This window comes from Danio rerio, chromosome 14, assembly GCF_052040795.2.
Source record: "Danio rerio strain M-AB ecotype USA chromosome 14, GRCz13ab, whole genome shotgun sequence".
In the NCBI taxonomy this organism is placed as follows: domain Eukaryota; kingdom Metazoa; phylum Chordata; class Actinopteri; order Cypriniformes; family Danionidae; genus Danio; species Danio rerio.
Window position 1 is genome coordinate 8,962,032 of NC_141034.1, and position 23,142 is coordinate 8,985,173.

Sequence of the window (23,142 nt, forward strand, 5' to 3'; positions counted from 1 at the left end):
ATTATGGACTTACAGCCATGGTTCTTGAACGACTTGGGAAACTATTCTTTATAACTATTTTTGACAAGTTAGCACATCTGCGCAGAAGTGCATCCATTTGAAATCACAGTTGCAGCGCAGGTTTAACAGTCTCTACATGATCCCAGCCCAGTTTTATAGGTCCTCCAAACATGATGTCGAGATCGACTGAATAAGGGAACATCTTGAATCGATTAACGGAAAGAAAGCGACACAGATGATGTGTAACATTACGGTAGAGCTGTTGTAAGGCAAGCTTTCCTAGTTCGTTACGATCTGTTTACGTAACTATAGCAACTGTGGCGCCCGTCGCCGTATGTTGCCAGAATTTACAGTGAAATGCTTAAAAAAAAAGCCCTTGAGTAAGGGTGACAGAAAAGAAGTCTGTTGCAACGATCTTAATGAAATCCGTTACCTCAGAGATATTTTTCTGCCTCAGACACACCCTTAAGTTAAATTACCGCAGGACTTTATGCAAGTTGAAACAGGTGGCGATTGTTAATGGCATCACTTGCAGAGGAAGGACGGTTGCCTGAGCCTGCAAGTGCAAGCTTGCAAGCCTGGATGTGCAAGTACAAATCTGCAGCCAGACTCTATTGAACTTAGCGACTTTGATGCTAGATTTAGCGACTTTTCAGACCCCATTAGCGACAAATTTTCAAAAGAGCGACTAGCGACGAATCTAGCAATTTTTTTGTGTGTTACTGGAGATATTTATAGACTGTCATTTGTCCATACTGTACCTTCCCTACTCTTCTCAACGAGGTGCGGGTGATTTAGCACCGGCAGTGCGAAGGTATTTCCCTTGTACAGTCAAACCGATCTGCTTCTCCTTTATTTTAACAATTTAATTTGATCCTTTATTCTTTTCTTGTTCACAATCATAGGTATTTTAATGGAGAATTTCAGAACCTGCTGAGTTTATTACGTCTGAGAGATTACTGCAAATTCACCACACATCCATAATGATATACTGTATTCAAACAGCAATAAATTTAGTTAAGTTGACATGCATACATAAAACGTAGTGCAAATATAAATACCCCTTTATTGACCATAGGCTGTTAAACAGATACAATAGAACATGACGTTAGTAATATGCATATAAACGTATGATGTAATCTAGCGACTTTTAGCGACTTTTCGGGCAGAGTTTACCGCCTTTTCATTGAAAATAGTTGGCAACAGTGAAGGCGTGTTCTAGCATCTGCGCAACACTAGCCACCATGGAAGAAGTGGACTTGTTTTTAGCTCTGCGAAATATGTGAAGTTCACCCAACGTTAAAATGATGTTTAAGGCGGAGGAGGAGGGATAGGGTCGTCATTGCAGCTTGCACTTATGGTTTATATATGGTGTCCTCCACCATTCAGAGGAATTTGTGGGTACGAGAAAGATCTCAGGTCTGGTGGGCAACATTATGAAGCTGCAGGTCCAGAGACCAGTTCAGAAAAACCAGAAAAAACGGAATTGGTTCGCTTTGGCAATGTAAACGAAGCCTTTGATTGACATTTTCCCTTCGTGTCATCAGAGGAGGAAAGCCCCGCCCATTAGTGACAATCACTCCCTCATTAGCAAAGGTTGTAAGAACTGTTTTTGAATCTGCCACTATGCTGACACATAGGGTTTTGTAGCTCCGCCCTCTTCTAAAAAGTTATTTAAATTTAAAGCAACAGTCACCAAAATGACACGATTATGATCAAAGCCTAAAAGGGGCAGTTTCAAAGTATTATATTAATATTAATTATTATTAAAGAAGCAAATTAATAAATAAAATAACATAAAGAAAAAATTAGGAGTTTAATTTTTTAATGTGTTAAAATTTTTTGTGTATTTTTAAACTTTTCAGATATAATAATTTAAAAACCAATTTAATTGCAATTAATTATTTCTTTTGAAGTAAGTAACCCTACACTGATCTTAACATTACAAATGGAATGAATAAATGAAATAACAGTATATTAATCCTCAAAAATGGCCTTCATCATTTAGATTGTGTCTCTCTCTGTCATCAGATCCCTGACTGTGGTTTTACTGTCTGATCAAATGAAGTGCTGGATTCTTGGTAAAGTGTGGCCTGAAATGCCGAGGCAGCAGATTGGCTGTTATTGATGAGTGCAGCTGATTGGATGGACTCAGAATAAGGTTTTTTCACTGTGCAGTTCTGGGTTTAAGTTAACCGAGCAATCAGTCGCGAGTCTCTCTTTGAAATGTAAAGATCTCTTCCTGTATTTCCGCATGAACAGAATTACAAGTTACACTGTTAACAATATCCTGTAGAATCTACAGTAACTTACTGGCAGCTGTTCACCAGTAACTTACAGTAAATCAACAAAAATTATAACAAAAATACTGTATTTACATTTATAGCACCGTTTATCTTGCTCTGCATGTGTTTATGTATACCTTTGCTGTAAAATATACAGTTATTTACCTATGGAGAGTCCTCGTAAAACATACATACACATACAGTGTACACACAAGTATGTGTGTGCGTGTCAGAAGCATCTGGAGACGAGAAGGTGTGATTTGACTGGATGTGACAGAATGAAGTATTGCTGTGAAGAGAGAGAGAGAGAGAGAGAGAGAGAGAGAGAGAGCACAGATGGAGCCACACTCAGTTAAACAGTATTCAGCTCAAATCTGTACCTCAGGTCCTTCTTGAGGATTCCTTTTACAATAATAAGCTCAATACAAAAAGAAAGAAAACAAATGTGTATTGTGTTTTCATATACTGCTGACTTTTTAAATCTCATGTGTAATTACTATGTTTTCATGACTGTGTAGCAATGCATGTATAAATAATTATTAAATGTCTTTAAATAATATATGCGCTATAAATTAAATATAATATTCCTTTAAATAATTTAAAACACATTATATAATGTACTAGATAACCTTAAATAATATAAAATGTAAGATTTATAATTTAAGTACTTATAGATGACAAATAGGTAAAACTTAGTGGTTTGAAGAACAGTATTTAAAATATTCAGATTTAAATTGGAAATTAAATAATATTTTGGAGCTGTGATCCTTGGTATGTGAATCTTTTAATATGACATCAATTAATTGATGAAATATTGTATAATTTTTGGCATATAAATTATGGTTAAACTGAATTATATTTCTTCCATAAATCATGAAACAAATGTATGATAGTCATCATCTTATATAAGTATGTGTATGTATGCATGCATATATGTATGTCCATGCACTGTTAAGGATTTTTGTAAACTACACAGTATTTAACTGTAATATGAGCTGTATTATACTCTAGGACAGTTATGCAGTGTTACTGTATTTTAAACTTGCATTGGAAAATTATTGTACATTTTACAGTAAATACATAATTCTGTAAATACATATACAGCCAGATAAATAGTGCTGTAAATGTAAATACAGTATTTTTACTGTAATTGATTAACAAGTAAGTTACTGGCGAATTGCTGCCAGTAGTACTGTAGATTCTACAGGAAATTGTTAACAGTGTACTTACAGTATATGTATGTATATATGTATGTTCGTATTTTATTACTGGACACATTCTTTATGGGGGAAATTAGACTTAGGGCCCTATCATACACCCGGCGCAATGTGGCGCAAGGCGGGACGCAATTGTTGTGTGCTTGTTCCAACTCGGCGCAGGAGTTGTTTTGACGTTTTGCAGCATGCTGTTTAAATAGTAAATGCTTTTGCACTCATATGTGCACCCATAAGCGTTCTGGTCTAAAAAAAAAGGGAGGCGTGTTGAGGCACATTGCTATTTTGAGGAACTTAAATAGACGGTTCAATAGATCATATCAAAGCTGGTCTATTGTCCAGCCCAGACCGCGTTAGTTGTGCGCCTTGCTTACACATTGCTTAATACACACAGGATGTACAGCAATACGCAAATATCTTTACAAATGACAAAGACTTAAAGGATTAAAATGTTGCAAAAAATGTTATTTTCTAGCCTACACAAATATAAAAACTATACTTTCATGCTTTCTTCATCTCGGGGGGCTTTTCAGTTTATTCATAACAATTTGCTTTTGTATAATGTTATCATTATTAGCAGTATTATTTATTATATCCATATTTATATTTGTTTTATTAAAAACAAGCTTAGATTTGTCCACCTGTCAGGTTTTAGACCAAATAAGGCACAGCATGTGTTTTAGGATATAACTCAGTTTTTTGAGCACACTTCGTTATTATTGTTCATTTATTCGTTTGCTGGAAATTAGAACTGAATTTAGAAACAGTTTTGAAACAAATCTTTGCACTTAACAAACAAAATTAATTATGTATAGGCTAATGGATGTCTGTGCGCACTACACGTTTCCATATCTATGAGAGTTAAAGCGAAAGTAAAGAATGAGGAGACTCATCTCTCATTCTCGCGCTGTAGATGCTCTGTTTAACTGTTTTATCTCTAGTTAAGTGTTCAGTTTTTCCACTTACAAAGTCCGTCATGAAAATAGCAAATACGCTTATGGCGCGGCGCTACTGGCTCTTAAAGGAAATGGGAGATGAAACTCTGATTGGTTCATTCTCAAAACACACCTATAACCTAAAGAGAACAAGCTCAACCCTGTTAGACCATTCGCCATGGCGCTAAGTAGATTTTTCTGTCCTTAAAATAGTAAAAGTGGATTCTGACATGTCCTTATTGCGTCTATGCCAGGCGCTTTGCAATTTGTGATTAGATCGTCAAAATAGAGCCCTTAAACTATAACACTAAATACTCCTAAATCCTTTTATAAAAATAGAATTTGCTTCAATGTTTTTAACTTAATTTCAACAATAAGCATTGTATTGCACCACAAATAAAAATATTGTTAATTATAAGTCTAATGAGAATCACAAATGGTGTGGTGGTTCAGTTGGTAGCACTGTCACCTCACAGCAGGAAGTTTATTGGTTTGAGCCTCAGCTGGGTCAGTTGGCATTTCTGTGTGGAGTTTGAAAGTTCTCCCGGTGTTCGCGCAGGTTTTCTTCATGTGCTCTGGTTTCCCCCACAGTTCAAGACAACTACTAGTTCAAGCTACATGTGAATTGGGTAGGCTAAATTGTCCCCAGTGTATGTGTGTGAATGAGTGTGTATGGGTGTTTTCCAGTGATGAGTTGCAGCTGAAAGGGCATCCGCTGCAAATCATCACTGAGAAAGTAGGTCACACATGTTCTGTTCAACTAAAAACAAAAAAGAAAACATTACTGACAAACAATTTGATGGTTAAAATGTATAAAGATATTAAGAAGGAAATAATTTTATTTAAAAAAATGTCTGAATAAGCTTTCTGTAGCTGCGTCATTATTTTTTTTATTAGATTGTTTTCTGGAATAATTAATTCTGATTAATTACAACATAACAAGGTATATTATGTCTGTAATGCTGCGTTTTTTTTTGGTTTTTTTTGCATTTTTTTGCTGCCATTTTGTGACTAATTAGTGACTAATTTTTTCTGTCAGCTTTACATTTCATTAAAAAGTAAATAAATTATTACAGCTCAGATCAATATTTAGTGTAGCAAGTAGCTTTGTAATAAGTGGGATAATGTACGTCTAGCCGGTTGTTTTCACAAAATAAACCCTGATTTGTTAATGTGTGTGTGTGTGTGTTTGTGTGTGAACTGTGATTATTATTTGCTGCACTAAATGTAATGTATTTTTAATACTGCTCTAGTTTACAATATTGAGCTTGTTTCTCATTGCAAGGTCGATTACTTTACCGAGGTAAACCGCAGGAAGATGAGGCCCATTAATCTCTCACACCTTCTTTCATTTCTCACTTCTTTCCTCTTTCCAACTCCTCTGTTTGCTTCTCTTCATCCTCTGGTCTGCCTCTGTCTTTCAACATGCACTTCAGCCTGTTTCTTTCTTTTTTCTTTCTTTCTTTCTTTCTTTCTTTCTTTCTTTCTTTCTTTCTTTTTTCTTTCTTTCTTTCCTTCTTTCTTTCTTTCTTTCTTTCTTTCCTCAACAAGTTCCACAATTCTTTTGTCTATTTTTCATCCACTTTCTTCTCTTTTTGTCACCTTGTCTAGCTTTTATTATCTTTAGTTATTTTAGTTTCATATGTTTGTAAAAGTCGCCTTGACATCAAATGAAATACATTTTAAAGGTGTTTTATTGTTCCCTGCCTTCTCACAGATGTGTACTACAAAGATGTGTATCTGTGACATACAACAAAACGTATCCTATGTAACATATTTCATATTCACAAACATTTAGACAGCTCCCTCTAGTGGATTTGCCATCTGACATGTGCAACAAAATGTATTATACGTTGCGCACAAATGTAAGCTACAAAGCACAAAGTTGCTTCAGTAAAGTGAGAATCTTATAATTAAATGGATTATAATTGATTGTCAATGATTGAACCACTATCAAATATTAGCAGTCATGAAAAATATTAACTATCTATAATTTTACAACTATGGAAAAACTTGACTAGTTTTTAAATAGACAGGTTAGACACATGTGCAGTCATTCTTTTTAACATCTAGTTTATTTTGTTAGAACTATTGTTTGCTAGACTATTGTTAGAAGTCGATTAAATTTTCATTGAAAGCACTAATGTAGCCTTCTTTTAGCCAAGATGTCTTTGTTACAATGTTTATTAATATTTCAGTATAACTGAGCAACATTTTCTCTCTTTGCAGATGATACTATATAGCAGCTTCTGAAATACAGTAATGACTTGTGTACAGTTGTTTATGAGGACCAAAAGTAGCAAAATGGACAGTAATTGAAACAACTTAAGAAAAATTTAAATCATAATATGGTGCAGTGGGTAGCACGATCGCCTCAGAGCAAGAAGGTCGGGATTTATGCCCCTGGGTGTCAGATTAATACAGTATTTGCTTGTAGGGAAAATGTATTTGTTAACTTCTGCTATTTATATTTTGATTTATTTATCTTTTCTACTTAACTAGATATAAAATTAGAAAAGAAACAGTATAAAATCACACAAATATACAGACAGTAATAGGCTCTGTACATTGTTATGGGTCAATGATGCTAATATTCAGCACAAATCCATCAATCTCCCCTTTCTTGTTGTTCTTTCTGTGAATGAATTATGTAGAAGCACTGTCCATACATGTTTCCTCGTCGGTTAGTAACGCTACATTTCATTGCACAACAATTAATCTATCAGGCTTTTTGCCTAAAAAAGAGAAATCCCATTTAATTAGTTATTATTAGATTATTTTAAAACTCACCTATCTTGCTGTCCACAAACTAAAAAGTTTAATGGTTGTCTATTATGTGGTGAATATACCCCTGTAAGGCATACTGCAATAATTGAATATTATATATTATTGACTAATTATATCCCTGGCAATGTCTGACATTGGCGCATACATATTGTAATAGACGTGGAAGGCACAAAAACTTGACAGACGTAGCAACAGTAACTAAGGAGGGTGGGGCTTAGCGAAGGGTCAGTTATATGAATGAGATCGTACAAATTTATACGAGTTAGCCACTAAATCAAAAGGTTACAAATGGCCTTGAGATTGTGTTGGTAGTTTAAATCTGAGCTCCAGAAAACCAGTAATGAGCTGCAGCTGCTGCTTTGTCAGTTACAGATTTGAAAAACAAAAAGGCGGGAAAAAAGAACTCACACAGAGAACAATTTCAGCACATAAAGGGTTCTTAAGGAGGATACAGCTCTAAATAGTACTATAACTATGAACAAAGAACCATCTTTTTTAAATGTGTATACAAAATCCTTTCTTCTTTGAAACACTTGAAGTATTAGATTTAAAAATATATGCCTTTGTTGTCCTTTAAGCAAAACCTGCTTTATTTTCCACTCACTCTCTGTCTGTTTTCTCTATCTTTAGCATCAGCTCCAAAGGTGAAGCCCATGGATTCTCAGTGGCTCCAGGAAGGTAAAAAGTTGACACTGAAGTGTGAAGCTGTGGGCAACCCGAGCCCCTCCTTCAACTGGTACAAAGATGGCAGCCAGCTTCGCCAAAAGAAAACCGTCAAAATCAAAACCAACAAGTAAGACTCATCAAACACACTCAGATGCACAAGCAAACACGCTACTCACGAGTTGGCAGAACTATTCTTGGCATCAGACGTATTAAAAATACATCTCCCATCAACTCGAGCAGAAGATCGTCCCAGTTTGTAAATAGACTCCAGGTTTTCAGAAGGGAGAGCTGTGCAGACGTCTTGTTAAAGGAGCAGTTCACACAAAATCAAACTCTTTCATCATTTACTGGCTCTCATGTTGTTCCAAATCTGTATCATTTTTATTGCTTTTGACATTTATTCCTCATATAATGAAATCACACAGTGCTGAATAAACAACATAACACTACCAAATAATTGTGTGCTATATTACACAATTGCTTTCTGTAGAAAGAAAGAAAACAAATCTTCAATTTAATCTTGTCTAATAGTTCTCAGATGTGATGCTGGAGAACAAAACCAGTCATAAGTTGCACTGGTATATTTGTAGAAGGTGTCACAATTTGTGGAAATAGCGAACAATATGTTATATTAACCAAAAATATTTTCTTTTCTTTGTATCATTACAATGCTTTGTAAAGATCATCTTTTATGAGGACATTTTGTCAACATAGGCTCATTGTAAAAAAAAAATGTACCCCTGTATACATTTCTGGAGAGTGCAAATTATGTAGCCAGGGCTACATATGGCTGCATTTTGTCTTTAAAAAGAATGCTATGGCATGGTACTGTATGATGCAGGCCCGGATTGGCTAATCGGGAGGACCGGGAGCATTCCCGGTGGGCCGGTCCGTTTTTTGGCCGCGAGGGCCGGTGTCCCTAGTTCCAGAATCGGTTGCTCTCAGCAGTCATCACACTTTTTAAAAATTATTTATTTATTTACTTGACCACAGCCTTCTTATTCATTATTTTACCGCAGCTCTGCCCTTTTTATCTATTTTCTCGTAGCCTCGTGAGCAGGGTGCAGGATAATGTTGATATAACTAGATAAGTCCAGTATGCATACAGCTGTTGTGGTACAGTGGTTAGTACGTTAGATTATGACGCGGCCAACCTGGGTTCGGTCCTTGTCTGAGTAACAATTTTTTTTTTTCATTTTTATTGTTAAGACATAATACTGTAGGGGTTGTTGAACATTTCAAATTGTTGAACATTTCAAGTTCTAAAAGTGCTGTTTTCTTAAAAAAAGACGTGATTTAGAATTAGAAACTGAATTGGAAATAACCTTATTTTAATATAGTCAGTGGTGAACTGAGGTGGGCCGGTCTGAAGCTTGAAACTCCAGGGCTGAAAAAGAGTCCCACTCCGGCCCTGGTATGATGCCGCCTGCGGCTTCTGTTTCTTTTTCTGCTACCAGCTGACCACTTACCTCCATGTGGTCGGCTTTCCCGCTGTTACCAGTTTGCCTAGTAGCTTGCCGCTTACATCTGCAGACTTGAGATACAGAAAGGAGTTTACTGCAATGACAGGGTTCAAGTCTGGCAAGGAACAGTTCAAGAAAGCAGGTAAAACAAGAACAATAGGCAAAATAAAAAAGTAAACAAAGAAAATAACAGGATGAGAATGTGGCAAGATCTGAAAATGTGATAAAAAAATCAGGCATCCTCAAAGGCTTTTCTTTTTCTAGATTGCTTTTGAAAACACTAATGGTTGGGTTTAGGGAAGGCGATGAGCAGGTTAATTGGTGCTTTTGAAAACACTAACGGTTGGGTTTAGGGAAGGCAGTGGGCAGGTTAATCGGTGCTTTTGAAAACACTAACGATTGGGTTTAGGGAAGGCAGTGGGCAGGTTAATCGGTGCTTTTGAAAACACTAATGATTGGGTTTAGGGAAGGCAGTGGGCGGGTTAATTGGTGCTTTTGAAAACCTTAACGGTTGGGTTAAGGAAGGCGGTGGACAGGTTTATCGGCACTTTTGAAAACACTAATGATTGGTTTTAAGGAAGGCGGTGTGTGGGTTAATCTGTGGTTGTGAAAACACTAATGGTTGGGTTTAAGGAAGGTGGTGTGTGGATTAATCTGTGCTTTTGAAAACACTAATGGTTGGGTTTAAGGAAGGTGGTGTGTGGGTTAATCTGTGCTTGTGAAAACACTAATGGTTGGGTTTAAGGAAGGTGGTGTGTGGGTTAATCTGTGCTTTTGAAAACACTAATGGTTGGGTTTAAGGAAGGTGGTGTGTGGGTTAATCTGTGCTTGTGAAAACACTAATGGTTGGGTTTAAGGAAGGTGGTGTGTAGGTTAATTTGTGCTTTTGAAAACACTATTGTTTGGATTTAGGGAAGGCGGTGGACAGGTTAACCGGCGCTTTTGAAAACACTAATGATTGGGTTTAAGGAAGGCGGTGTGCGGGTTAATCTGTGCTTTTGAAAACACTAATGGTTGGGTTTAAGGAAGGTGGTGTGTGGGTTAATCTGTGCTTTTGAAAACACTATTGTTTGGATTTAGGGAAGGCGGTGGACAGGTTAACCGGCGCTTTTGAAAACACTAATGATTGGGTTTAGGAAAGGCAGTGGGCAGGTTGATTGGTGATTTTGAAAACACTAATGGTTGGGTTTAGAGAAGGCGGTGTGCAGGTTAATCTGTGCTTTTGAAAACACCATTATTTGGGTTTAAGGAAGAGGGTGGGCGGGGCATCGTTCGGTCAGTTAGTCTGTCAGAAAATAACAGAGTGAGAATATGGCAAGATCTGAAAATGTGATAAAAATTAGGCATCCCCAAAAGCTTTTCTTTTTCTAGATTGCTTTTGAAAACATTAACGTTTGGGTTTAGGGAAGGCGGTGGACAGGTTAATCAGCCCTTTTGAAAACACTAATGATTGGGTTTAGGGAAGGCAGTGGGCGGGTTAATCGGTGCTTTTGAAAACACTAATGGTTGGGTTTATAGAAGGCGGTGTGCGGGTTAATCGGTGCTTTTGAAAACACTGATGTTTGGGTTTAAGGAAGGGGGTGGGCAGGGCATTGTTCGGTCAGTCAGTCAACAGCGGCCTCTAATGGATTTACGTAAGAACGGCAGGAGTCAATGGCACTCGGGAGGGAAATTTGTGAGCTGAAAAAGCATACACAGTGGCCTCTGGTGGATTTCCAAAAACAAAAACTGCAAAAAAATTACCTCCTGGGATGTATTTCACTCTCTTCAGAAGTGAAGTTAATTTATAAACTAATTTTGAGAGGATCACATGCTTATGATTGCACCAACACAGGATTCACCAATAAGATAATTCCCAAATCACTACAAATAACCAGAGTTTCTTACATCAGTAACTTCGTCTTGAAGAATCCCCCCTCTCATCCCTACTTCTCCCTCTTTTTTTCTAGAACAGGTGACACGGCGCCAATTGATAAGCACTGTTGCCTCACTGCAAAAATGTCACTGGTTAAAAGTCCTTACTTGACCAGTTGACATTTCTGTGTGAGTTTGCATGTCCAAGCTGCGCTCGCATGGGGTTCCCAGTTACCTCCACAGTTCAGAAACACGCAATATAAGTAATTTGACCATACCAAATTGGCACTATAGATGACCTTTTAGTAAGCAGTATAGCTATCCCTATAATCTGTCATAAGCCATTAACAAGTCGGGGGAGTTCATCGAGATCTACCTGAGCTCAAACTTCCCTCTCGCTCTGCTAACAGGAGGGACCCCAGGGCTCGAGGATGTTATACGCACAGGGCTCTCTCCCAGGACAGCATGCCAAACAAGCTTTATTATCAATAATCAGTGTGAACTCTTTAAATGTATACAGGGGGACCAATGAATAATGAGCCTGGCTTGCATTTTGTACTTATCTGACTGTAATTGTATGAAAACATAATTATCTATAACTATCTCTGCTAAATATTGTCTTATCATAATAAACCATATGTCAATGGAAAGCTTATTTATTTAGCTGATTATTTATTTAGATAATGTATACATCTCAATTCCCAAATATTACAGTTTCTCTATGACTAGTTTTGTGGTCCACGGTCACAAATATCAAAATCAAGGAGAACATGCAAACTCAACACACAAACTTGCAACACTGCCAACTTACTCCGGACTCAAACCAGCGACCTTCTTGCTGTGAGGTGACGGTGCTAACCACTGAGCCACCGAAACCACTGATAACATTCATCATTCATTCATTTTCTTGTCGGCTTAGTCCCTTTATTAATCCGGGGTCGCCACAGTGGAATGAACCGCCAACTTATCCAGCAGGTTTTTACGCAGCGGATGCCCTTCCAGCCGCAACCCATCTCTGGGAAACATCCAAACACACACGCTCATACACTACGGACAATTTAGCCTACCCAATTCACCTGTACTGCATGTCTTTGGACTGTGGGGGAAACCAGAGCACCCGGAGGAAACCCACGCGAAGGCAGAGAGAACATGCAAACTCCACACAAAAACACCAACAGAGCCGAGGTTCGAACCAGCGACCCAGCGACCTTCTTGCTGTGAGCCGACAGCACTACCTACTGCGCCACTGCCTCGCCTACCACTGATAACAGTAAAATCAGTACATTAAAATAATATACAGAAGGCACAGAGAACATGCAAACTCAACACACAAGTGCCAACTTAGTCCGGACTCGAACCAGCGACCTTCTTGCTGTGAGCTGATGGTGCTAACCACTGAGCCACCGAAACCACTGATAACAGTAACATTTAAAAAAACTGATCCCATTATTGTCAATACAGTACATCATACATAACTATTTAAATCAGTACATTAAAATAATATAGAATTATAATAATAACAATATCAAGCAAAAAATTTAGCTGTTTTGCTGCTAGAAATAAGCCAAACATATACATTTACAAATGGCCACACATGTTCGTACATTAAAAAATGGTGTGGATATTAGAAATGTGTTGTTTAGGTTATGGACGGCCTTATTGAGAAACTTCCACCATTTCATTTTTGGTAACTTCCCCTTCGTTTCTCTTCTGTGCGGATGGGACCGTGGGTTGCTGGTATTTTTAAGGGGAGAGTGTGTGGGCCCAAACACGCAATACTTTCTCCCTCAGTGCTGTCTGTAGGTGGAGATTGAAAAAAAAAACATATGACTAAGTTTATATACGCTTGAGGTCTGGATAAACTAGTCTTTAGTGAGAATTGCGTAACCATGCAAATGTTTTAATATATGGGAATGTTGCATTTTGGGATACCAGACTGAATAAAAAAGTTGCTGAGCTGTGCATGTTGCTGTAATGTTACATCAATGTTACTTAACCAAATCAATAGTGTGCATGTAGCTGTGACTGTATATTCAATCCATACATCGCAGTCAGTTCATATGTAGTCCTTCAATTCACAGGAAGGAAAACATAAATGAGAATTCAGGGCATTCCGTAACGTGTGGCTCCTCTTCTGTTCTCCCAGAAAAAGTGCTGAGCTGCACGTTTCCAGAGAAAGCAGATCACTCTAACAGGATTGCCTGTTCACTGGCCCCTTGTGTAATTTTGCAAATGTGTGTGTGCTGAAACTGCAGATCCACAGTCGTGGAGACATCCGTATATGTGACTGTGAGTGAAAAAGCTGACAGGGGGGACAGGGAAGGTTTAGTAATGATGGAGGTAAAGTAAGGACATAAGGTGAGATCCTTCAAGGTTATCGGTCCTCTAATGTGCTGAATGTGTTAGCATGAAGAAGCTATATGAATGCAATGATATTGATCCCACGCACAATCTGATGAAGCCAAGTAGAGCATTGTTATATTTACACTCAAGCAGATGCTTTTGTCCAAAGCGACTTACAATTGAGGACGCATTCAGCGATTCAACAAGAAGAGATAATACACACAAGAAGTGCTAGTTACACAGTGTATCCGGAGAGTATTCATAGCGCTTCACCTTTTCTACATTTTTTAATGTTACAGCCTTATTCCAAAATGGATTAAATTCACTTATTTCCTCAAAATTCTACACACAATACAGCATAACGACAATGTGAAAAAATAGTTTTTGAAATTGCTAATTTATTTAAGATAAAAAACCTGAAAATGTACACATGTACAGAAGTATTAACAGCCACTGAAGGAATCGTTCACTTTTATCAACATCTAATCATATTGTTTTATCCCACCTTTTTTCGCAGTGTCGTACGACTGGATTTTGCAAGCACAAACCTCAGCTTAAAGGTTCGGGACACCCTGGAGAACTTTTTTTTATATATTAACAGATTTGTGTGTTGAGCATCAGTTAAGACAATGTTAGCATCTGTCAGCTTTAATTGTGGGGAAAACTGGACAATTTTGAGCCTTTGTCAGCTAATTTCAGCTTCGGGGTTTAAAATGATTTTTGGGGCGGGATCAAAATCGGCGACGTAGCGCAGTACTGCAAGTGCAATGATGACGCGTCGGTTTCTCATTATTATTCATAGCTGAGTTTTCTTATCCTATGAGAAGAGCCGGCTGCTTAATTATTCATGAGAGCACGTGCTTTCCGAAGGCAGACCTGCCAGCTTCAAGCAAGCTGTGAGACACGGACCCACGGCACGCAGTAGCCGTTCATGAAGGCTTGTATGTGTTTGTTTCCATGATCCACGGGGTTTATTGCATGTTTTTCCCCCACGATCTTGTCAGGGCCGATTATACAGCAAAGCTGTGTGTGTGCTGCAAGCATTTTTGTCGGGAGAGCAGCACGAGAATTGAAGAATGGCGGACGTTGACTTTTATCAGGAGTTTACATTTAGACACATCGCCGTGCTGCTGTGTTTGCCTAAATCCTCCAGATTACCAACAGGGCTAATGGTTAAAATAGGCAGGTCAGGAGACCTGCTGCACGAGTCTGCATTCAGATCTATAATTTAGTCTTGTGGATCGATGGAGATTCCTCTTTTATAGTGTTTATATTAACACACTTATCTTTATAATTATATAAAGTGTGGTTATGTATATATGAAATTACGACTAACAAATGTAGCAGGGCATTAAATAACTGTTTATTTCAAGAGTTCACACTTAGCTGATGATTGATTATAAGCAAATTTGGCATGCTGTCCCGGGAGAGAGCCCTGAGCTCCAAGGTTCTTGAGCCCTGGGCTCCCTCCCGTTTGGAGGAAAAGAGGGGAGCCTCGAGCTCAGGTAGATCTCGACAACTCCCCTTTTGATAATAGCTAAAAGACTAAGATTGAAAGCTATTAAAAGATATGCTGCATTTTTAGATTACCTGTATTGAAATTTAGATTTAACGATTAACTTGTTGTGCATGTTTTTGGAATGTGGGAGGAAACCGGAGAACCCGGGGAAAACCCACGCAAGCACGGGAAGAACATGCAAACTACACACAGAAACGACCACCGGCCTGTTAAGGAACTAGAACCGGTGACGTTCTTGCTGTGAGGCGACAGTGCTAGTCACTGGGCCACCGTGCTGCCCTATGGAGGGAAAGGTGAAAAGGTAGGGGTGGAAGTGGGGATTCTTCAAATCGAAGATGACTGTAGTGAAAAAACCCTGGCTCTTTATAGTGGTTAGGAATGGCCTGATTGGTGGATCAAGCATGCTAATGCAGAACCAGCCGTGTTCAATCATAATCACGTGCTCCTCTCGAAATTAGTTTATGAATAAACTTCACTTTGTTGCATTTTAACTTTGTGAACTATAAACTCATGCGTCTCCTCACGGTTTGTGTCTCATTTTGTGAGCTAACTGACAACAACAGTTGTTCACTCCCCTGCTGGCCACGCCCACTCCTGCCCGATGCTCACGGAGTTCCACACCCATTAATCATGCATCTTTTGAAAAAATTCTGAAGTAGACTTTAACCGAAAGTGGGGAGTGTCATGGCCCTTTAAAGCTGGATTTATACTTTCGCCTGGCTCCGCATTGCACACCTCCGCTGACTGCGCGTGCACCTCTCGAAACGGACGAGGCTTTTATACTTGATGCGTTCGCCAGTGTAATACTCTTTTAAACGGCAGGAGCGGTCAAAAGAAACTGACTGTAAAGTCAGACGGATAAACAGAGAAGTAGGACGTTTTCAGAACTACATCAAATCAATAATATCATTCAGGATTTTAAACTCATTATTTTTATAAATTATTTTTAATTATTATAAGGATTTTTATAACCATCCGTTATCTCTTTTTTTTCAAAAAATTGTTGGGATTTCTGCAACAGCTTTTCAAAAGTGAACGAAAAGACCCTACAATCTGATTGGTTGAGCACACTGTATTACCATACAATCTGATTGGTTGATACTCTGGATCAACAACTGGTCATGTCCTTCTGCAAAAACGACACATACTTGAGAAGAACTCTGCTAGACTAGTACTGTAAATGTACACAGTTTCTTTCTCTGCTTTTTTCTCCCACCACATTTTACTTATTGTCTCTTTAAATCTCTATCTTCAAACCCTTATGTTTTTCTTGGCTGTTTTTGTGCAGGAAAAACTCAAAGCTTCACATTAGCAAAGTCAGACTGGAGGATTCTGGGAACTACACCTGTGTGGTGGAGAACTCGCTGGGCAGAGAAAACGCCACCAGCTTCGTCAGCGTCCAAAGCAGTAAGAGGGTTATTATTACCTACTTAGTTTTTTCTCTCATTGGAAGCAGCTAAAAGTCACAACGCACTTGTGTTCCTGCTCATCTTCGACAGGTTTTTCTGTGTGATTTTCAAGAATTGTTTCCCTAAAAAAATAAAGTTCATCAATTGCTTTTATGATAGATTTAAAAGTCTGTCTGTGTACGTTTTTTTTCCAGATTGTTTTTGAAATTTGAAATCTGAAATCATTGCATTGTTTGGAAATAAATAGTTGAGGGCATTAAGTAAAGTTTTACAAACTAATTTTGAGAGGAGCATGTGATATGATTGATCGACGCTGGTCTCTCATCAATATCCAATCAGATTGATCCAAGCCTACAGTAAATAGGCCAATTCCACCCTACTGTCTTATCTTCGTTTTAGAAAAATCCCCCCTTCCACCCTACCCCCTCCTTTTTCTCCTTTACCAGTAGAACTTTCGAGAACCACCTGATCTCAGACCTCCTTATATGCTAAATGACTAGGCCGGAGCCCTGAGCTCAATTATCTCTGAGCTCAAGGTTCTCCCCCGGGATAGCATGCCAAACCTGCTAACAGCGCCAAGCAATATCTGAGGGTGCTTTCATATCTAGACCTTTGTTTCGGAACCTGACGCATTTGGCATATGTGAATCCAGCAATCACGCTCAGATCTGCGCCAAAACAATTGGTCTGAGATCACCTGAATGAGGTGGTCTCGGCTCGATGGAAACAAACTCTGGAGCAGATCGATTGTAGTGAGAAAACAAAACGATGCGAACCAAGCTATATCACAGAGTATATATCTATAATACAGCTATATGTAGACAGAATGAGTAGGGCGGGATGTCATTCCTACCGTTAAATGTGTGTTTCATGTTAAATACGAAAGTGAAAGCATGTTAACTATTAACAGGAGCTGTTTATCTGTAAGGAAAATTGACCCAACAAAAGTCTTGGTTTATCTGTGATTCTCTATAATGTAATGTATGGGATAGTCTTACCTCTAATTTATATTTGTTGAAAATGTCTGTGGGTGTCACCATTTAAAATGAAAGTGCAGCTTTTCACTTATAATGTCTTATTGCTCAACGTCATAAATTAAAAAAAGGAAGCATGACAGCTGCGAGTAGTACGCAAAATGGGATCACATACAGAGAAAACAAAAAAACAACAAAAACATAAAAAAACAATGTGTGTGTGTGTGCGTGCATGTAAAGGTAACTAGGTGCATGGTCAGAGTACATAGTGGAAATATTTTATATAAATATTTATATATATGTATAACAGTACGTAAATGAAGAAAATAGCCTAGATATAAATTAAATGGGTAGAAAAAAAATCTATCGTTTTGTACAACCGTGGAAATCTGACCAATGTGAGTAGAGTTTATTCACATGTGACTTGTTTTAAGCTATTTTGGTCTGTTTAGAAACTTTGCAGTGTGAAAGCAAACTGCACCAAGAACAAAGAGCAACAATGTAACAATTTTAAACCCTGTTTTGGAACAAATGATTCAATCTACAGGTGTAAAAGCACTCTACGGGCGTACTCACACAATGTACTGTTGCTTTGAAGCGGGCCAAAGCAGTTTGACAGCTTTAGCGATAATATTTTTAACCACGCTGCGTTTACTGTTTATTCACTGTAAGTGAATGATGATCAAAAAGAAAGTTCCGCCCCCTACTCAATATTCCGTTTCAGTTGGAATACCACCCCTTTAATAAATTGGCTACATGCCTGGTGTATGAGTGAGTGTGAGTGAATGTGAGAGTATATTGGTGTTTCCCAGTAATGGGTTGTGGCTGGAAGGGCAGCCGCTGCATAAAACATACAGTATGCTGGAATATTTGGTAAATAAGGACCTAAGCCGATGGAAAATTAATAAATAAATTAATAAACAGACTATTGTCTATTGCAGGATCATTGTTAGCCACTAGAAGGTGTTTGCTAGATTTGGTAGATGACTGTAATTACATTTGGAAGATTGTTAGGCTTAATTTTTTTTTCATTTATATATAACTTATTTCCGTACAAATATTTCATATTTTTTATTTTAATTGTAGTTTAAGTAATTTTGTTATTCAAGTTTTAATTGTAGATTTCCTCGAGCGAGACTGAAACTTTCTTTCGTACACCACACCCACTAAAAGAGTACCCTTGGTACCCTTTAGGCAGTGGAAATGCAAGCCTGATAAAGGTGAGTAATGATGAGTAGGGCGGGATGTCATTCCCACCGTTAAATGTGCGTTTCATGTTAAATACGAAAGTGAAAGCATGTTAACTATTAACAGGAGCTGTTTATCTGTTAGGAAAATTGACCCAACAAAAGTCATGTAATGTAATGTATGGGATAGTCTTGCCTCTAATTTATATTTGTTGACAATGTCTGTGGGTGTCACCATTTAAACTTAAAGTGCAGCTTTTCACTTATAATGTCTTATTGCTCAACGTCATAATTTTAAAAAAGGAAGCATGACAGCTGAGCAGGACTCAGTAGTAGTAGTACGCAAAATGGGTTCACATACAGAGAAAACAAAACAACAACAATAACATAAAAAAACAATGTGTGTGTGTGTGTGCGTGCATGTAAAGGTAACTAGGTGCATGGTCAAAATACATAGTGGAAATTTTATATATATATATATTTATATATGTATAACAGTACGTAAATGAAGAAAATAGCCTAGATATAAATTAAATGGGTAGAAAAAAAAATCTATTGTTTTGTACAACCGTGGAAATCTGACCAATGTGAGGAGAGTTTACTCACATGTGACTTGTTTTAAGCTATTTTGGTCTGTTTAGAAACTTTTCAGTGTAAAAGCAAACTGCACCAAGAACAAAGAGCAACAATGTAACAATTTTAAACCCTGTTTTGGAACAAAGGATTCAATCTACAGGTGTAAAAGCACTCTACGGGCGTACTCACACAATGTACTGTTGCCTTGAACCAGGCCAAAGCAGTTTGACAGCTTCAGCGATAATATTTATAACCACGCTGCGTTTACTGTTAATTCACTGTAAGTGAATGATGATCAAAAAGAAAGCTCCGCCCCCTACTCAATATTCAGTTTCAGTTGGAAATACGTCAACATACTAAAAATAATGGCCTCAGCAGTTTCCGCTTCAAATGAAAGTATTATTTCAATTAAGGGTGACACAGGGGCTCAGTGGTTAGCAATGTCGCGTCATAGCAAGAAGGTCATTGTTTCGAGTCCCAGCGGGACCAGTTGGCATTTCTGTGTGGAGTTTGCATGTTCTCCCCATGTTGGTGTGGGTTTCCTCCAGGAAATTTCCTCTGCGCTTTAGGAGAATCGACTATATGCACAGCTAGTGTTTTTCAGCCAACAATAAGCATCCTGTGAAAGGTTTATGTGACTATTTTCAAGTTCATAAGCTTCCTTTTACAGCATCGATGTGGTAACATAATTACAATACAATTAGTTAAATAGACTTAAGCATTCATTAGCAGCAGGCCAGTGCAGAAATTTCATTTAAAAAATGTTGGGGTAAAATTATTTTCCATATTTTAAAGACATACCGTTGAAAAATATCAACTAATGCAGTGCTTGTTGTTTGGTCTGAGACCCACTTTATATCGTATCTCAGCCAGGCAGTGAAGATCGCTGTTTTTCAGAGAAATCAGATCTTGTATTTTATTGCGATTTTGTATGGGATGTCAATTAGCCGAAAGCCCTGGGGCAGGCTGACTGAAATTAAAAGTCTGTGTGCATATACCCCATTGAATGTACTAAATTGGCCGTAGTGTTCAGACCTGTAGCCGGGGGGGTTCGGGTGGATCGAAAGACCAACCTCTCAGTGACAAAGGTCTAGAATTGGTCCCCTATATGAGCTCATTTATCTCATGGTTGACTTCTATGCTATCATAAATTATTTGAACATTATGTGTGAATTATTTAAATATTATGAACGAGGAAAGTTGGATGTAGTGGCCAGTTTGTTATTTGCGTATAGGCTTCATTTTTAATTTAAAACAAGTTTCAACAGATCCCTAAAAAAGATATTAATGATAGAAAATAATAACATTGTATTTTATAGTTAAGTATCTTTTCATGTTTATTTGTTGTAAAATTGTCATTTAAAATGCTAATCTCAACATTATTTATAAAACTTTAATACAAAACTTACAGTTTAAATGCACACTTTTAAATAAAGACTTAAAAAGGTAAAAAGGTAGGAAATAATTTTGGTTCAATCAGTTGTGGTTAAAATTTCACTAAAATGCAGCATAAACCTTGTATAAAAATAGAAAACTATGCAAATAACTACAAAAAGGTCCAGTTTTTCAGAAAAAAGAACCACTCTTTTAATAAATTGGCTACATGCCTGGTGTATGAGTGAGTGTGAGTGAATGTGAGAGTATATTGGTGTTTCCCAGTAATGGGTTGTGGCTGGAAGGGCGGCCGCTGCATAAAACATACAGTATGCTGGAATATTTGATAAATAAAGACCTAAGCTGATGGAAAATTAATAAATAAATTAATAAACAGACTATTGTCTATTGCAGGATCATTCTTAGCCACTAGAAGGTGTTTGCTAGGTTCTGGTAGATGACTGTTATTACATTTGGAGGATTGTTAGGCTTAATTTTTTTTTCATTTATATATAATTTATTTCCGTACAAATATTTCATATTTTTATTTTATTGTAGTTTAAGTAATTTTGTTATTCAAGTTTTAATTGTAGACATTTCCTCGAGTGAGAATGACGTCGACTGAAACTTTCTTTCGTACACCACACCCACTAAAAGAGTACCCTTGGTACCCTTTAGGCAGTGGAAATGCAAGCCTGATAAAGGTGACTCTTACCGACAGGTATTTTTGTAATGTTTGTTATTTAGCTTCCTGCATAGCGGCACAAGTCAAAAGAGTCCACCAATCTGTGATAACACTTACATCCCTCCTTTACTGGAATTCCATTTTTTTCATCTGTTTTTCCACCATTGCGCCAGAGGATTTGAGGCAGCGTTTTGTTGGGTGTTGTTGTGAAGAACACACCTCTCTCATCTGGTGCTTTACTCACCGATCTCTCCACCTGCTTCAGTCTCTGGAGTATATCACAGCAGCTGGAGGCGTTTGATATGTGTGTGTGTGTGTGTGTGTGTGTGTGTGCGTGTGTGTGTGTGTGTGTGTGTGTGTGTGTGTGTGTGTGTGTGTGTGTGTGTGTATGTGTGTGTGTGTCTATGTGTTCATGTGTGTGTAAGTAATGCGAGCTCTATCCAGCTCATCTTAAGGGCAGTAATGGTTGAGTGGTTTGAGATATGGGGTCCTTCTCTTTCTCTCAACTTTGTCCTCTAGCTGTCCACAAAACCCCTCCATTATCTGATGTGTCAGCAGGGTCCCAAGGACCCAAAAAATGAATGGATGAGGGAGACAATTAATTAAAATATAGAATAAATTAAGGCTTCATTAGTAACAAAATATGTAATTTATTTATTGATTGATAGAAGAATAGACTTTCTTTCAGAATCGCTCTTCTCTACAGTAAAGAGCTGTATGAAAAAAAATTTCATTCAAAATTTAAATAAACTGATACTTGTAATTAAAATAAGTTAATAAAAAATAACATAGCGATGAGAGGCGATATCTAAACATTTTATGCACATGCTTGCATGTGTGTGTGCTCACAGTGCTAACATTTTGTCAGTTTAGTGACTAATTCATACGAGTTCAGTCAAAACCCAACCCCTAAACCCAACCCCGATTTGGGGATGAGAATATTTTACTTAAATGTACAAATGAGATCGTACAAAATTCCCAAATATTGCCATTAAATCTACCATTTACACATTGCATGAGATAGCATTTGAATTGCAAGAGCTTAAACCAAGCGGCACCCTCCCGTTACTCCCGAAGTACCTAAAACTGCAACTCATCTACTCGCCTTTATGGGGCTGGCTTCAGGAAATCCAGATGTTTTCTGACTGCAATGGTAGATTGGTCTATTTTACAGCTAATAAAAACATTTACAGCCTGATACAAAAGATGGTTTTGGTGCCTATAGCTAATATTTAACTTCATGATAACTGTGAGGGGGTGAACTTTATTATAACTCATCTCTTTTGTTTAAGTTATATTAAGTCTGCAAAATTAATGGTGTCGCTACTTGAGTGCCAGCTAAGTCAGGCTGCTCAGTGTCTCGTCACCTTAGCTGATTCCGTCTGATTAGCCGCTGAACTCAGCATATTCATCATATTTTTGTTTTGTTTTATGTGGCTTTACACAGTCAACTGCCTTTTGGAATTATTTCCTACAATTATCAGATGTTATAGCATGCTGTGTGCACTTAATTGTGCTCACAAATCGTTTAAGTTGCCTCCATTTCCAGGTAAGTGAAATTGTATACTTACTGTATATACCATCTCTATAAATGTATTTGTTTTACTTAAGATCATTTATCATTTATAATTTTCTTTAGACCTGTAATGCACTTCAGAATCTGACAGATTAGCTGTGGAACTGTCATCTGAAACGTTGTCATACAGTGTTATGTCACGAATACTACATTCATATCTTTTAAGTCTATGGATTTAACTGACAAGACTTTAAACACATGGGCTGCGCCTGAAATCGCATACTACCAAACTATATAGTATGCAATACAGAAGTACCCGGATGACCTACTACTTCCGGCGAGATTCTGAAGTGTGC

General features: G+C 37.7%; 1 protein-coding gene across 3 annotated transcripts in view; it reads left to right on the forward strand.

The window, feature by feature from the left end:
- nrg2b (neuregulin 2b) overlaps nt 1-23,142 on the forward strand; it is a 163,033-nt gene that overhangs the window by 60,904 nt on the left and 78,987 nt on the right. For all 3 annotated transcript variants that reach the window (XM_087280006.1, XM_087280007.1, NM_001145091.2), the window contains 2 exon segments: nt 7,852-8,014; nt 16,355-16,473. In XM_087280006.1, the coding sequence (XP_087136132.1) occupies nt 7,852-8,014; nt 16,355-16,473 (282 nt within the window).